At 43.8% G+C, this 16,140-nt stretch overlaps 1 protein-coding gene across 1 annotated transcript in view; it reads right to left on the bottom strand.

Annotated features, from left to right (window-relative positions):
• Gipc2 (GIPC PDZ domain containing family member 2) overlaps positions 1 to 16,140 on the bottom strand; it is a 59,751-nt gene that overhangs the window by 23,294 nt on the left and 20,317 nt on the right. The window contains exons 2-3 of the mRNA XM_075981087.1: positions 12,895 to 13,080; positions 7,335 to 7,515 (exon numbers count right to left, since the gene is read on the bottom strand). Of these exons, the coding sequence (XP_075837202.1) occupies positions 7,335 to 7,515; positions 12,895 to 13,080 (367 nt within the window). The remainder of the gene's footprint in view (positions 1 to 7,334; positions 7,516 to 12,894; positions 13,081 to 16,140) is intronic.

Here is a 16,140-nt window from a genome sequence, read left to right as displayed (position 1 = left end):
CACAAGAAGATACCCACTTCCTCTGGTCTCCACATGTAAGCCACACCCACATACATGTCCCTCACACACATGTATTGCCCCACACACACACAAGAAGATACCCACTTCCTCTGGTCTCCACATGTAAGCCACACCCACATACATGTCCCTCCCACACATGTATTATCCCCCCCCACACACACACACAAGAAGATACCCATGTCCTCTGGTCTCTACATGTTATTCATACCCACATGCATGTCCCTCCCACACACACATGTATCATCACACACACACACACACACATACACACACACACAAGAAGATACGCACGTCCTCTGGTCTCTACATGTAAGCCACACCCACACAAGAAGATACCCACTTCCTCTGGTCTCCACATGTAAGCCACACCCACATACATGTCCCTCCCACACATGTATTATCCCCCCACACACACACACACAAGAAGATACCCATGTCCTCTGGTCTCTACATGTTATTCATACCCACATGCATGTCCCTCCCACACACACATGTATCATCACACACACACACACACACATATACACACACACACAAGAAGATACCCACGTCCTCTGGTCTCCACATCTAATCCACACCCACATGCACGTCCCTCCCACACATGTATTATCCCCTCGTAAACACACACACACATAGAAAACTCTTACAAACTTGAATGGCAGCTACTACCATGGGATGTTGCTGTTTTCACCATTTGATCTGAAGTGAAACAGTACCAGCTGTCAACAAATGTCTGCTCACCACCAACTCACCCGTCCCTGTGTCCTCTAAGTTTCTCTCGTTGCTAAAATTGTCTACTTGCAGAAAAGGTTATACCTTTGCAAAGAGCTGAAGAGTCCCTGTCTGACATGCGTAGAGTCAGAAGTGTTTTGGTTATCAGATGTTCAGATTTGGGGACAGCCCTGTGTATGATGGGATAGCCTGGGACAGGAGACCACACGTGAACTTCATTTGCATCTCATGTACCCCTAACTCACAGCCTGAAGGTCACTGTAAACAACATTTCTGATGCACCTGAACTCTTGCTATGGCCCATGATGTTGGGTCAGATATAGATTTTTCCATTTCTAGTCCGGATCAATGCTCAAAACCTTTTAGTTAGGGAATATTTCTGATTTTAGATTTTTCAGCAAGAGAAGCTTACCCTGTGACAACAGCTATTACTGAAGACTCTATGTCAAGGACGACTGAATGATTTTTTTTTAATGTATTTAGTCTTCACAACAGATTAATGAGGTAAACTCTAGTGACAGCTTCACTTTTTGTATGGGAAACCAAGGCACAGGAAGATTGAGAAATTACCTGTTATCACACACCTGGCAGAGTGACATACTTAAATATTCAATTCATCTTCTGTAATTCATTTCATGTTCTCCAGGGTAGTTTGTAGCGTCCAGAAGAATATCCAACAAACAATCAAAAGCATTTGCTACTGAATATATATATTCAATATATATTCTACAAATAGTAGAAAGCATTTCCTTGAGATATATGTGATGGCTCACACCTATAATACCAACACTTAAGACACAGAAGCCAAATAATTGCCTCTGCAAAATGGAGGCCATCCTGGTCTCCATAGTGAGACCTTAAGAAGGAAGGGAAGAAGGGGAGGGGGAGGGGGGGAGAAGTCTTATTTTTTTAATGTTTGAAACATTTAAAAAGATGTGTAACAATGAAGAACCGAAGTTTCCCTCCTAAGGTGCTGCAAGGCAGAGTTTGAAGAAAGCGCTTAGCGAGCTGACTTGGGACAATGACGTGCCCAGCTGTGCATGACTCGGGGACCAAGCACACTGGTGGCATACTTAACACCCTGTTCTGATGGCTACACACCACAGGAAGGAAGCCTCTGAAAGCAGACATAGCAGAGCTCCCTTTCTGACTCGGTAAATACAGGTCTCCTTCCGGGAATCTCCTGGCACAAAAGACGAAAGTGCTATAGTGGGCAGATTCTCCAGGATACATGAAACAAAACAAAGGCAGAGCTACCTGGACCCAATCCCTACAGTTCAAAGATCTCCTGAGAAAAGAACCGGTTGATCTGGTCTCAAGAGTCGTCTCCAAGGTAGAGTGGATGTTCACAGCCTGGGACAGTCTGGGTTGAGTTCATTGTGAAAGTTTTGTCCCTCTGTACTGGCACAAGGAGAAAGGAAATGAGCCAAGCCCTAAAAAATATCTCTAGAGACATTCCAGCCAACACTTGATAAGGGTTGGAAGGCTGCCATGATAAGGTCTGGAGAAAGAAAAACCGGATCAGACAGCAGCTAGGCAAGAGAATCCACATCAGGTAAGGGGAAGGCTACACCTCCCGTTTCCAGCAGGGAAACCCTCTAACCCACAGGTTTTAAATGTTGTGGTTTCTCTTGACTCACTGTGAGAAACAGATATGTGCTACTGTTTAAAGAATACTATAAACATATACAAACATACGTAACTGAAACAGACATATGTTTGTAATAAAAGAAACATTGCGTGGAAATGTAACTCAGTTGGGAGAGTGTTGGACTTGTCTTCATGAGGCCCTGGGTTCAGACCGCAGCACAGCAGAAACAGGGTGGTCAGTACTCAGTTATGACTCCAGTGCTTGGCAGGTAGAGGAGGATCCTAAATTCAAGGTCATTGTGGCACTAGAACGGTCCCCACAGCCCCTGGATTTGAATGATTAGTCATCAGTGAGTCACTACTTAAAAGGCAAACTTAGAAGGTTAGGAGGAATGTCCTGAGGGGTGTGGCCTTGTTGGAAGAAGTGTGTCACTGGTGGGGGGGGGGGGGCAGGGGTGCTTTGAGATTTCAAGAGCTCAAGACCAGGGCTCCCTCTCTTCCTGCTGTCCTTGAATTCCCTCATCAGAACTCTGAGCTCCTTCTCCAGCACAAGTCTGTACTTAGGCTGCCATACTCCACACCGTGGCTTACAGTCTCAGAGACGAGATCTCTGAGACTGTAAGCCAACCCCAGTTAAATGGTTTTTCCTTTATAAGAGTTGATGTGGTCACGGTGTCTCTTCACAGCAATAAAACAGTGACTAGGACAGTTCAGTCATTATCGCCCACACGGCACGTGCCACGGCAGCCCAGGCTACAGGAGACCCAAGGTCAACTCAGGAGAGTCCAGTGGATCTGCTCTTAGGAAGACTGAGAAGGGCACCTACAAGGCAGTCCTCCCATTCCTCACTAAGCTAGTTCCTCTTCCTTCTGCTGCTTGGATGCTGGGGTCTCCCATGAAGTTCTGGTTTCTGTCCTTTGTCTTAACTCTGAGTGAATAGATCTGTTTCCAGAGAATTTACAGTTCAGTCATTCATAAAAACCTTCTAGGCTTCAGTTCTCGGTGCCCTCCAGCCCCACATTTCCAATTAAACTGCGTCATAAATTTCAAACGCATTCGATCCCAAACTGTACTTCTCAGCCCTCCTCCCTGTCTCCTTCCTAAATCTTCCCCCACTTTCCTCATTGCAAAGAATCTCTCAACCACGCCACAGATCTGAGGGTCATTATTTACAACACCTCATTCCTTTAGCTCTGTACTAAATGGCTTTGCAATCCAATCTTCTTAACACTCAGGAATAATAACAAACATTCAACAGTCAGCCCTATAAGTAAAAGTTCCATCTTGGGCTGGAGAGGTGGCTCAGTTGTAGGGTATTTACCTAGTATGCCCTGGGATTGATAGCAAGTACTGGGGAGTGGAGGGGGGCCATGCCTTGTGGGATTGCTCTGCTTCTAAGGTGGAAGTCACTACTCTAACAAGGTTAAGCAGTCCAGCTGACACCCCATGGTGGGGATGAGAAAACATTCATGCCCACAAATGGTTCCTGCTCACCCTTTTCTGTTCCTCCAAGCCATTTCTCTCCACATCTGCTAGAACAGCCTCAATTCAGGATTCTGTCTTCTCCACAGATAACACAACATGAGATTTCCTGACTTCAACCTCAAATCCTGCCTGTTCGTTGGATACAGTTTCCAAATATTATTCTGAAATCCAGAGCTGACCGTGCTTACCTCCTCAACCCCATCCTTGGTCTTCCATGGACCACTCCTTGTCTTCACAAACAGGGTTTTTGATAATTTGGGCCTTCCTGACTCTTGGCTTTCATGCCTTGGAACACCTCCACATCACACTTCTGTGCCCAGCACACTGATGTGTGCAACACTCCCAAATGCACAATGGTATTCCATACCGAGTTCATCCGTTCCCAGTGTTTATACTTCTAGTGTATTTAGCGCCTCAACACCCATTGTTCAACTGGTTTATTTTCGTATTCATCTCGTCTCGATAGAGAGGAGCTTACAGACCTGGATCTTAGCATATAAGAGCACATGGCACAGAGACGGCACACAGAAGACTATCAATAAATGGTCAGTATCATTCTCTAATACCCAAACCCAGCACACACAAATGGCTCCACAAGTTCCTGTAAAAGACATGTACCCGTCTGCTCTTGCCATCTATCAAGACCCGATAAATGCTAAAATATCAGTACATGCTAGATTGTTAGAGAACCCAAGATCTTCACCTATAGTCCAAGAACAGGCAATGGAATGTTCTTTCCCTCCATCCCTATGGTAGCTTGATTAATAATGACACCATACATTTGAAGGCTTAGGGAGTGGCACTGTTGGAAAGGATTAGGTGTGGCCTCACTGGAGAAAGTGGGTCACTGGGCTGTGTTCTGAGGATTCCAAAGTCCAAGTCAGGCCCAGTGACTCTCCTTTCTGCTGCCTGTGGATCCCGATGTAGAACTCTCAGCTACCTGAGTGTGCCCGTGTTCCCCAACATGATGATAATGAACGAAACCTCTGAAACTATAAGCTGCCCTAATTAAATGCTTTCTTTTTTTAAGAATTGCCTTGGTCATGATGTCTTGCATCAACAGAACTTTGACAAATAAATAAATAGGGAAAGAAAGAAAAGAAATTTGAGTTCCTGGCCCTACATCAGTGATAGTTCTGGAAAACACAGAAATGAAGCAAGGAAATACTCAAACGGTAGGTGGGGATCAAGGGAACTGGAAGAAACCTGACCCCATAACAGGCTTGACCCTGACAAAGACAACCTGGGAAAAAGACAACAAGCAAACAGAAAATTTTACCCATATTCCAGAGACCAAAATGAAGCACCATAACACAGGCTCAGAAGATGGCAGAGTAGCGAGGCTTCCTTCTGAGGGAGACCCTGGGCTCGGTCCACTGAGGGAGAAAAGCCCCATAGACCATCAATCAACTCACAAAGCAAAACCCAGTCACTGCTCCAATGCCACAATGCTCCAATACATTCCTGCCAGAAAAACCCTACCCAGGGGCTTCTTCAGTCTGTCAGTGGATGCCCTGAGGCAACAGAGAGAAGATTCGGTAGCAGCTGGCACAGAAGTAAAGTGCATTTATTACTCTTGTCTCTGATGCTGGAGGACAAAAGCCAAGTCTAGAACAGAAATGACTAAGCACAGTGACCCCCGTAACCTGCAATTTGCACCCAAATTAAGGGGTGTGAGCAATGCCCAGATAAACACAAGGACCCCAAGAGTGTCAGTGCCTACAACAGCCGGGTGTGATGGCATGTGCCTGTAATTCCAGCACTTGGGAGGAAGGAAAAGGACCAGACGTTCACAGTCATCCTCCAATATACAGTGAATTTGAAACCAGGTTAGGCTACAAAATAAATACTACAAAAAAAGTGTATACAACGGGGGGAAAAAAACAGAAAAAGATTAAGTTGAAGACAGATTATGCATTTGAGACAAACGTCAGAAGAGAAATCTATTTCTTGAGTTACACAGAAAATAACTTTGACTTAAAAAGAGTCTGACAGACCACACATCTGAGGTACCTACTCCCATCAGTGAAACGACCAAATGTCAGAAGAGCCATGTGGAAATGGGCTGCTGCCCAAACGCCTGCGCACTCCGCCTTCCTTGCGGAGAAGAAAGGCTGGATGCCGCTGTACCAGGCAGGAGTGTTAGCGTCACTGTTAGCCCCTGCCATGGTCCCTGAGCAGCCATGGGGCTGCGAGCATCCTCCTCTCAGCCTTCCTGTGGGGCTGTCTCCCATATGCAGCGCAATTCCCATCACAATTCTATTACAGAGTCACGCAGGAAGAGAGAACTTTCTAATTCCACGGAGATAGAGGCGGCCTGTGACTCACTGGAAGGGGGAAAGAGATTTGTCATTTGTCCACTGTTTCCATTAGCTGGCCTGAGAAAACAACGTTAGAGACAAGTTACAAGAAATATCTGTGTTCTGTGGGCATCAGCAAGAACACAGGGTGTGGGGGGTGGGGTCAGGGATGAGTCAGGGCAGGCCCAGATGCTTCCGCTGAAGATATTTTTGCATTGATGTGCATGAGGCGTCCATCTGCCTTATTAAAATAGTGCCGGGTAGTGAGAGGAGCTGGTACATTCCCACACCCATGAGATGGCCCTGGAGGTTAGAGCAACAGTTGAGACACAGCTGCCGTGGCTAAAACCAGGCAAGGACAGACGTGACAGAAAAGGAGTCACGTCATGACATCCAAACTCTGAACATTACGGGAGAAAGTGTTGACGGCGTCTGTGAAACAGCGAATGACAGTGTTAGATACCACTTCCGTGCAGAGCGAGCCCTCAGCTGCTAGGGTCCCTAGAAAACAATGGTGCTTTGAAAGGCTCTGTCAGAAATCTCCCAGCTCAGCAGAGCAAGAGAATACAGCAGAGGCTGGCCAACTCAGCCCCACCTCCAACTCCACACCGACATCCGGCACCACGATCCCCAAGTTGGTTTAGTAAAAGGACTTTCTTTTTTTTTTTAAGATTTATTTTTATTTATTTATTTATTATGTACACAACATTCTGCCTCCATGTAAGCCCACAAGCCAGAGGAGGGTGCCAGACCTCATTACAGATGGTTGTGAGCCACCATGTGGTTGCTGGGAATTGAACTCAGGACCTTTGGAAGAGTAGCCAGTGCTCTTAACCACTGAGCCATCATCTCTCCAGCCCGTAAAAGGACTTTCTGGCCAGGCACAGTGGCCCACGCCTTTAATCCCAGCACTCAGGAGGCAGAGGCAGGCGGATCTCAGTGAGTCTGAGGCCAGTCTGGTATACAAAGTGAGTTCCAGAACAGTCAGGGCTGTTACCCAGAGAAACCCTGTCTTAGGGGGTCAGGGGTAGGAAAACCAAAAACAACGAAAATTGTCCTTTTACCGGGAAATTTTCTTCTCCTTCCATAGCTATTTTCTTTCTAAGAAATGCTGTCTGTATTTTCTGTGTTCTTCACCAGTACAGTAGATAAGATGATGTGGTGAAGGCACATGCCCCCCACACACCACACACACACTCAACTTACCAAATGCCTTCTTGGGCTCTATTAACTGCAAAGTAAAGAGCTCCTCTTTCTTCAATTCCTTTAACTTCTTAGCGACTTCATAGTGACGCCACCCGACAATATTTTCTCCATTTATGGACTCAATATGATCCCCCACACAGATCGTCTTGACTGAGTCAATGGTGCTGCCATCTTTAATTCTCTGAAAGAAAGAAAATCAATGATGCTCTCAAGTGTGACTGTGCGGCATGACTTCTCATGCCCCTGACATACATCACGCTGACATATTCACAGTACAGTTTACTGCTCACTTAAAGACAGAAAACCAAGCAAGAAAGAGCAAGCATCCTCCCCCATCTTGCTTCCATTCAGAATTCGGCAGCTAAGAGCCCTGCAAACTCATACACGATCTCCCCAATGACAAGGAGGAGAACAAAACAGCGGCCATAAGTCCTCAGTGGGAATGACAGGCCAGGCAGGGGAGGGGCTTGGCTGCTCTGATACAAGTGTCTGTACCCTAACCTTACAGGGTAGACACGCGACACCATGCCTGCCTGATCATCACGTACAAGAGCTGAGCAAAACGAGAGGCAGCAACATTTTTATAATGCTGTCATCAGGGAAAAGTTGATATGGAGCTTAAAGAGAGAAGCATTCTTTAAATTTTATTTTTTTATCTATCTATCTATTTATTGATTGATATTTATTTTCGGTTTTTGAGACAGAATTTCTCTGTGTAATATCCCTGGCTGTCCTGGAACTTGCTTTGTAGACTAGGCTGGCCTTGAACTCACACAGATCCCACCTGCCTCTGTCTCCCGCGTGCTGGGATTAAAGGCCTGCACCAGCACCGTCCCACCAAGATAAGCATTTTTTAATTGCATTATTGCATACCACAACCAACAATAGATTTCATGTTACTTCCAGATTCTAAAAGCAGGGTTACCTTTTCCATTCTAGTAATTATTAACCAACCCATTGTATAAACTGGCATGCTAACACACTTTTAAATAACCCTCGTTTATTATTACAAACAAGATGTAGTGCAAGCAGAAGTTTCCAAATCCAACTGACATTGCTTCGCTGGCATTCATCATCTCTTATACAACTGACAGAAACACAGCGTGACAACCACAACACACTGCTTGAAAATCTACAGTTCTGTCCGGCGGCGGTGACACATGCGTTTAATTCCAGCACTCGGAAGGCAGAGACAGGCGGATCTCTGTGAGTTTGCAGTCAGCCTGGCCTACAGAGTGAGTTCCAGGACAGCCAGGGCTACACAGAGAAACCCTGTCTCGAAACCGCCCCCCTCAAAACAATCTACAGTTTCTAAACTATTGCAGAAAACAAGATTAAACAAAAGATTTTCCTTCTAAAAGAAAAAAAACTATTAAATCCACTGCTAAATAACCACTCTTAGGCCACCATGACATTTGAAAATCAGCATTTAACTTTGACCTTTTTAAAATTCTAATTGACATCTTGATACACCTGGAGGCTATTTTTTCCCTTTGATCAGTTATAGCAAACGAATTTCAGTAACCTCATACACACCTTTAGTTTTTTCAACACTTGCAATCTCATTTAAAATAATGAGGCCGGGCGGTGGTGGCGCACACCTTTAATCCCAGCACTCGGGAGGCAGAGGCAGGCGGATCTCTGGGAGTTCGAGACCAGCCTGGTCTACAGAGCTAGTCCCAGGACAGGCTCCAAAGCCACAGAGAAACCCTGTCTCAAAAAACCAAAAAAAAAAATAAAAAAATAAAAATAAAATAATGAAATGGAAAAGATTAATCAGATAAAAGACTTAGTGGTGATGCATGACTCTTACCTGTGAGTTTAGGGTCAGGGTCATGGAGAGACACTGTCACCCCAGTCTGCAAAAAGCTAGAAAGGTCACCAGAGAGTGACCAGAGTACAGGAGAGGCAGGTTGCAGAAGTCGGACAGCAGCAGACAGAGACCCAGAAAGCAGCGGAGGTCAAGGCTTCTGTGAGGACAGAAGTGGGTTGGGGATGGGAGAGAACACGACAGTGACCTGCAGAGGAGTGCCGGAAGATGCCTGACTGTTTGACGTGTGGTCTAAGTCAACTCCTAAACCAACAGAATAAAAACTGAGATGGTGGGTGTCTTAATTAGGGTTTTGTTGCTGTGATGAGACACCAATAACCAGGCCGGGAATGATGGTACATGTCTTTAATCCCAGTGCTCTGGAGACAGAGACTGGTGGATCTCTGTGAGTTTGAGGCAGCCTGGTCTACATAAAGAATTTCAGGATAGTTAAAAAAACAAACAAAAACAAGCAAAAAACAACGAGAAAGAAAAAGTTTATCCGGCTTCCATTCCTGGGTCACAATCCATTGAGGCGGGAACTCAAGACGAAAACCAGGAGTCAAGAACTGATAGAGACCATGGAGGAGTGCTGCTTACTGGGTTGTCCCTCCTGGCATGCTCAGTTGCTTTGTTACACAGCCCAGAACCACCTGCTCAGGGATGGCAGTGCCCACAGTGAGTCGGGCATATACCCCAAAGATCTGCCTAAAGGCAATCTGATGGAAACAGATTTTTCTCAGTTTCTCAGTTGAGGTTCTTCTTCCCATGTAATTCTAATTTGTGTTAAGCTGGAAAATTTAAAACAAAACCAAAAACAAACAAACAAACAAAAAACCAAGCTGTATAGTGGGGCTGGGCAAGCATGGGGACCAGTGTATCTAACCCCAGCTCAGGAGAGGCTGAGGCAAGAGGATGCCTGGGGCTTCCTGGCTAGGCAGTCTAGTCAATTGATGAGCCTAGATCCCAGGGAGTGATCCTGTCTTAGAAAAGAAGGTAGATAGCTCCTGAGGGACACCTGGTATTGACCTCTGGCCTCCACTGTACCTGTGTACACATGAACGAAGTCTTTGCAAATTTAAATGAAGTGTCAATGAATACAAATTTCTGAAATACAATGTGTTTGAACAATCACACAGTTCGAACACTGAACAGAGACTGATAGTATTTCTCAGTATTATCTAGACCTAAGGATCAAGAGGCATAAAAGAGAAACATTATTTACTAATGTCTCTTGAGTCATTTATATTATTCAATATTTACTTAAGAATCAAAAGAGCTTTTTTCTCATCTGGTTTTGGAAATCGATGCTGCAAAAGGCAAAGAAGGCATATTTAGTCTGGATCTAGGATGATGACAAACAAGCCACAGCAATCCTCCTGACTCTCAGCATATCTCCACACTTCTCATTTTTCATTTATAAAAGAAAAATACACTACCACAAATAATGAGACAACAAACCCATATCCCTTCCAAAATGGTCCCCTGAGGAATAATTTCAAATTAGCAAACGGTATAAACTGGACATTTATGTAAATGACATATAAAAGCTATTTTTATAATTATTGTAATGTGTTCAATTTTGAAATTATCCAATTTGTACAATTTTTGTCATCTGTATTTTAAAGTACACAGTCTCACCATGCCCTCTGTCCCCAGAGGACCAATGACTAGTACTCTGAGGCAGGCACATGTTTGACAAGACATTTAAAAAAAAATAGAAACAGCAGCTTTGAATGTCAGAGGCCAACATCTAAGACATCCACAGGCGTTTGCGAAACTTCCGAGCCCTCCTCTGCAGCAGGGACAGCAGGGACAGCGGGCAGGCTCTGCTGCCAACGCCTGGTGTCCTGAACTTCCCCTGGACCGTCCCGCGTGACTTTCCCAACTCAAGGGTTTTCCATTTGGTCATCCACTCAACAACCTCCAGTGCATTCCTATCTTCTGCAGAGCTAAAAATAACCATCTTATCAAGAGGCCAGTTAGAGCAGCATCCACAGCTCACTTAGCATCCCTGGGACTGTTTCTTTAACAGTGACAGCACATTAGCAAAGGAAGGCATAAGCTGTGCTGCTGTATCACGGAAAGCCCTTCACTGAGTCTTCTCAGTGCCTAGCAAGGCTGGGTCTGGAGTCAGACTTCTTGGGCCCAAATCCTGAACCTGCTTAATTGTACAATTTGGCCAAGCTTTGTAAGCTTCTGGATCCTATCTTGGCGCTGTGGAGTGGGGGTTAGTAACATTGCCCATCACAGACAGATTGCAAAGGCAGAGATGGAAGGGTAAATAATGCATGGTTCTGTAAACTTCAAGAAGCAAATGACAGCAGATGACACTTTTCAGGGCAGCTAGAAGGGCAAACAAGGGCGCCTTCAGAGTGGCAGCAACGCAATTCCAATAGGTCTTATACCATTATACCGGCATTAGCGAGTGAACATTCATTAAGCTGTAGATTTATTTTTAATGCTCTAGACTGCAACGGAAAAGCAAATTTAAAAAGACATAGTGCCAATAAAATAAGACTCTTCTGAAAATGGGAGATAGGTCAGTAGAAAAGGGGCTTGCTGTGAGACCCTGAGGACCAGAGCTTGGGTCTCTATCACCCGCTTAAAGAGTCAGGCATGTCTCTGTAATTCCAGCAATAGGAAGGCAGAGACAAGCAGATCCCTAAGGCATCTGACAGCCACCTAAACTGATCAGTGAGTTATAGCTCAGGGAAAGGCCTTGTCTCAAAAAGTGAGACAGTGATTGCGGAAAGCTGAGGAACATCAGCCTCTGGCCTCCACACACATGAACACACACACATACCTACATGCATGTGCAGACATCCACACAAACACAAGTCCATTGTATGTATAGGGCTAAATTAAAATAGGATTATGGCGAAGATTAAACAAAAAAGGAGTGTGACGTGACTAGCGTTTGATAAGCATCCCATGTCTGTCCACCCAGAGGCAAGAGAATCAACTGAGCCCAGTTCATGGACAGCCTGGGCTACAGGGCAAGACACTGTCTCAAGAGAACATTCAGGAGCTGTGTCTGTACTGGACATATGGAGATAGTTCCTTGGTCTCTAAGCAATGTGGCATGATAACTGTTATATAGATGTCATGAGATCTAAAGATGGCTTACACCACACGGTAGGGTGGACATAGGTTCCATGCAAATGCTACGCTATTTGTATTACACACTTGAGCAGGCATGGGAGTTCCTGAACCAACCCATATACATACACAGGCACAAGTTGGGGGGAGGGGGACAACTGTACTCATTACAGCAGAATTTTTATTTCTTAGCTGTTCTCATTTCAAACTATTTTTAGCATCTTATCTTTACAACTCTGTATTACTCTTTCTGTGTATTCACCCAAAAGAATGACATTGCTCAGACAATTCCAAGAAGGCTTTTTTAATGAAATCTGTGCACTTAAAAGTAACAGTAAATCCCTGGAAGTTATTCAGTACGTCCTCAGAGATACACCAGGGCAGTTCAATTAGTAAAGAGAAGGGAAGGCACTAGGGCCAGTCCTCCCTCAATAAGCTTAAATTGTTGAGGATGTTTAAAACAAAAGGAAGAATTTCAAAAAGAGTACCAAAAAAATGCTATTTTTGACATGTTTTAAATGACAGTGAAATACCAATTTGTGACCCCAGCTGAGCTACCTAGCTCTTCCTAGAGATAATCTCTAATTCTCTTTGACCTGGCAGCTTCCTTAATGGGACCACCCTGTATTTTCTTTTTCAAAAGCTTACCTTGATGAAAGCGTAGCCGACGCCGTTATCTGTGATGGTGAGTCCAAGCGAGTCCTCTGACTTATAGACGTTCACTTCCTTTTTGATCCCCTTCACGTGGGCAAATATGAAATCCTCAAGACCCAAGTGCCCTCCTAGGAGCTTCCCCATGTCAATCCTGGGAGTGTTTAAAGTACAAAATAAGATCTGCAAGGAGAAAGAAACCTTTTAGATCAGCCCGGTCATTAGCAACTGTCTTCAGTAACAGTCCTCAATCTATGTTGTAAAAGCCTCTATCGTAACATAGATGAGTAAGTTGGTGGACAGGTAGAATTTGAAGCAACGTTTCCATCCGTTAACATTAGACAAAATAGACTGAATATTTCTGAAGTCCTAAACTAAGTCATTTACATCCAAGATCTCATAACCCTCCAATGAGTGTATAAAGGACATTGTTATCCTTACATCACAAACAGGAACTGGAGACTTAGCAAGATAAAGTAATTTGCTTAGAGTCACAGTTATCACTTGTCAAAGCCAAGGGTCTGACTTCAATTCTTATCAACTTCAAAGTGGTTTAAGTTAGGTGGTGACCTGTTGCTCACACCTCCAAAATGTAAGAGCCTAATCCCAGAGGTATGCATGACGCATGCGCATGATAGTCACACACACACACACACACACACACACACACACGATGGGAATGTATATAAAAACCAGTAAGCAGACCTTTTTAAATGAGAAATGTTATTTCTTTTGTATCATAGTGCTTCAAAATAGCAATTAACTGAAGGCAATGGACCTCTTGCCTACCATGAATCAGGCTGTGGGTTTATGGGGGAAAGATGTATTTCCTATCAAAAGTGGCCAGCCCACAAAGGGCCCACTTTGTAAACCTGGCTGTTATAGAACTCGCTCCTTAGACCAGGCTAGCCTCAGCTCAGAGTTCCTTCTGCCTGCTTCTGCCTCGTGAGTACAAATTCAGAATGTTCCACAATCCAAAACTTTTTGTACTTCAACCTGACGTAGAATACTTTATAGCACAAAATTTTGTTTCCTGCCCAAATTTACTTTTAAAATATTATACACCATTGCCTTTAGTCTATATGTATACAATTTAAACAAAATGTAAATGAATTTTGTGTTAAATATGCAAAGATTTCAAAATCCAAAATTAAGCTGAAATCAAAAAAACATCTAATTCTAAGCCTTTAAGAAAAGGGACGTGCAGCCGACAGGTGTGTTTATTGGTTGGTTCTAGTTCAGGGTCCCAAGCACGATATGAACATGCCTCAGGGGCAGTTAGGTGGCTCAGTGGTGAAGGTGCTTGCCAAGCAAGCCTGACAAACACGAGTTGAATCTCCAGAACCCACACAAAAAGGCAGATGCAGCTGCTTGCATCTCTGATCTCAGTACTCCTCCATAAAGAGGTGAGGTGAGTGGAACCCACCGGAAGCTCACATACTCAGCCAGGTAGAAACAAGGGCAAATGGAGACCACACTTTTGTTTCCAGACTCCCAGACCTGAATAATCACACAGAAACTATGCTAATTACAACACTGTAATTAATAAATTATCTCAGGGTTCTTATTAACTAACTCTTAGGTTTTTAGGGTTTTGTTTTTTTGGTTTTTTTTGGATTTTTGAGACAGCATTTCTCTGTAGTTTTGGAAACTGTCCTGGAAATCTTACATATTAAATCAATCCATTTCTATTATTTTATGTTTTACCATGAGGATCATGGTTTGTTAACTCTTGCTTCTTAGGTGGCTACATGGCATCTCTCTCACTCTGCCTACTCTCTCTCTCTCTCTCTCTCTCTCTCTCTCTCTCTCTCTCTCTCTCTCTCTCTCTCTCTCTCCCTCTCCTGATTTCCTACCTGGTTTAACTCTGCTAAGCCATTGGGCAAAACAGCTTTATTCATTAACCAATAAAAGCATCACATATACAGAAGGCCATCCCAAATCAAACAAGAGAGGCCCTGCCTCAAAGAAAGACAAAAGAAGAGAGCCATTGGCTGAAAGGTGTCCCCCAACTTCCACACAGGTGCCATGTCATATACATGCTGCCTCGCAAAATAATCATTACGAACACACTACCACTGAGCTACATCTCCAGGCTTACTTTTCCACTTATTTTTCCCAACTTAGAAAATAATGGCTTAGAGAGGAAAAGGAAACCTTGTCTAGGACCCCAGCCATGGCGAACTGACTCCAATCTCTTTATCCTCAGTGCTTCTCTGAGATCTAACAACTGCATAGGGCCACCTAAATCCCTGTCACTTCCTAATGCGTTAGCACAACTGGGAGTCAGGTATGAAGGCGAGTATCCTCTGCTCTCAGCAGATGAGGACGTCAGCTCAGACCCCAAAGAGTGTTCGTTTGTCTAAGGTCAAAGTCAAAGCAAGAATTCAGGCTCCAGTGGCTTTTGTCTAACCCACAGTGGTGTTAATGTAAATCCAGTCTTCAATCAAAAGCTTCTCTCAATCAAAGACTGCATTTTTACTGTGTGGAACTAAATAGTTTGTGTAGTAAATTATTCACTTCCTAAAAGGAGAAAGACAGCTTCCAAAAGGAATTACTTCTAAGTGGCTCTAAAAATCGTACACACCAGTTACTTTAACGAATACCAAAATATCTGCAAAGCATGATCGCTCAATTGAATTATAGTAATTGAGGAGTTTTTTTTTTAATGTTGCTTCTGGTAATTTTAAACTATTTACATTCATTTCTTCATATTATAAAAATAGGCATTCCAGAATCTCTTGCCTAGTATTTTTTCTCAATATAACATACATAACAAATCTCTAGTATTGTTTTATTTTTTGTTTATTTATTATTTTTATTGAGTTATATATTTTTCTCTGCTTCCCTCCCTTCCCCTCTTATCTTCTCCCATGGTCCCCATGCTCCCAATTTACTCAGGAGATCTTGTCTTTTTCTCCTAGTATTGCTTTAAACAATGCATCATCCTATATAAAAGTCCTTAATACCTGCAGGCACTAGAAACAGTTTCACGGCTTAGAGAAGATACAAATTTGGCAACAAGGCAGACATTTAGCAACATGATACTGTATGCTTTATTTAGACCTTCATGGGGATATTGTAGTAAGCCCTGCCTCGAACAGGGTAGAACTTTCTATAAATGATTCACTTCTAAATCAGCCGCCCCAGGTCAGCAGTGGCAAGTCTTGAATAAGCACTGAGCCACTCTTTGTGATCCTTCGCCCACACAACACGAGTGCTTTTCCCCAGTGTTTCTCATGA

The sequence above is a fragment of the Microtus pennsylvanicus genome, chromosome 7 (assembly GCF_037038515.1).
Source record: "Microtus pennsylvanicus isolate mMicPen1 chromosome 7, mMicPen1.hap1, whole genome shotgun sequence".
Classification (NCBI taxonomy): domain Eukaryota; kingdom Metazoa; phylum Chordata; class Mammalia; order Rodentia; family Cricetidae; genus Microtus; species Microtus pennsylvanicus.
This window is presented reverse-complemented; position numbering and strand designations above follow the sequence as displayed.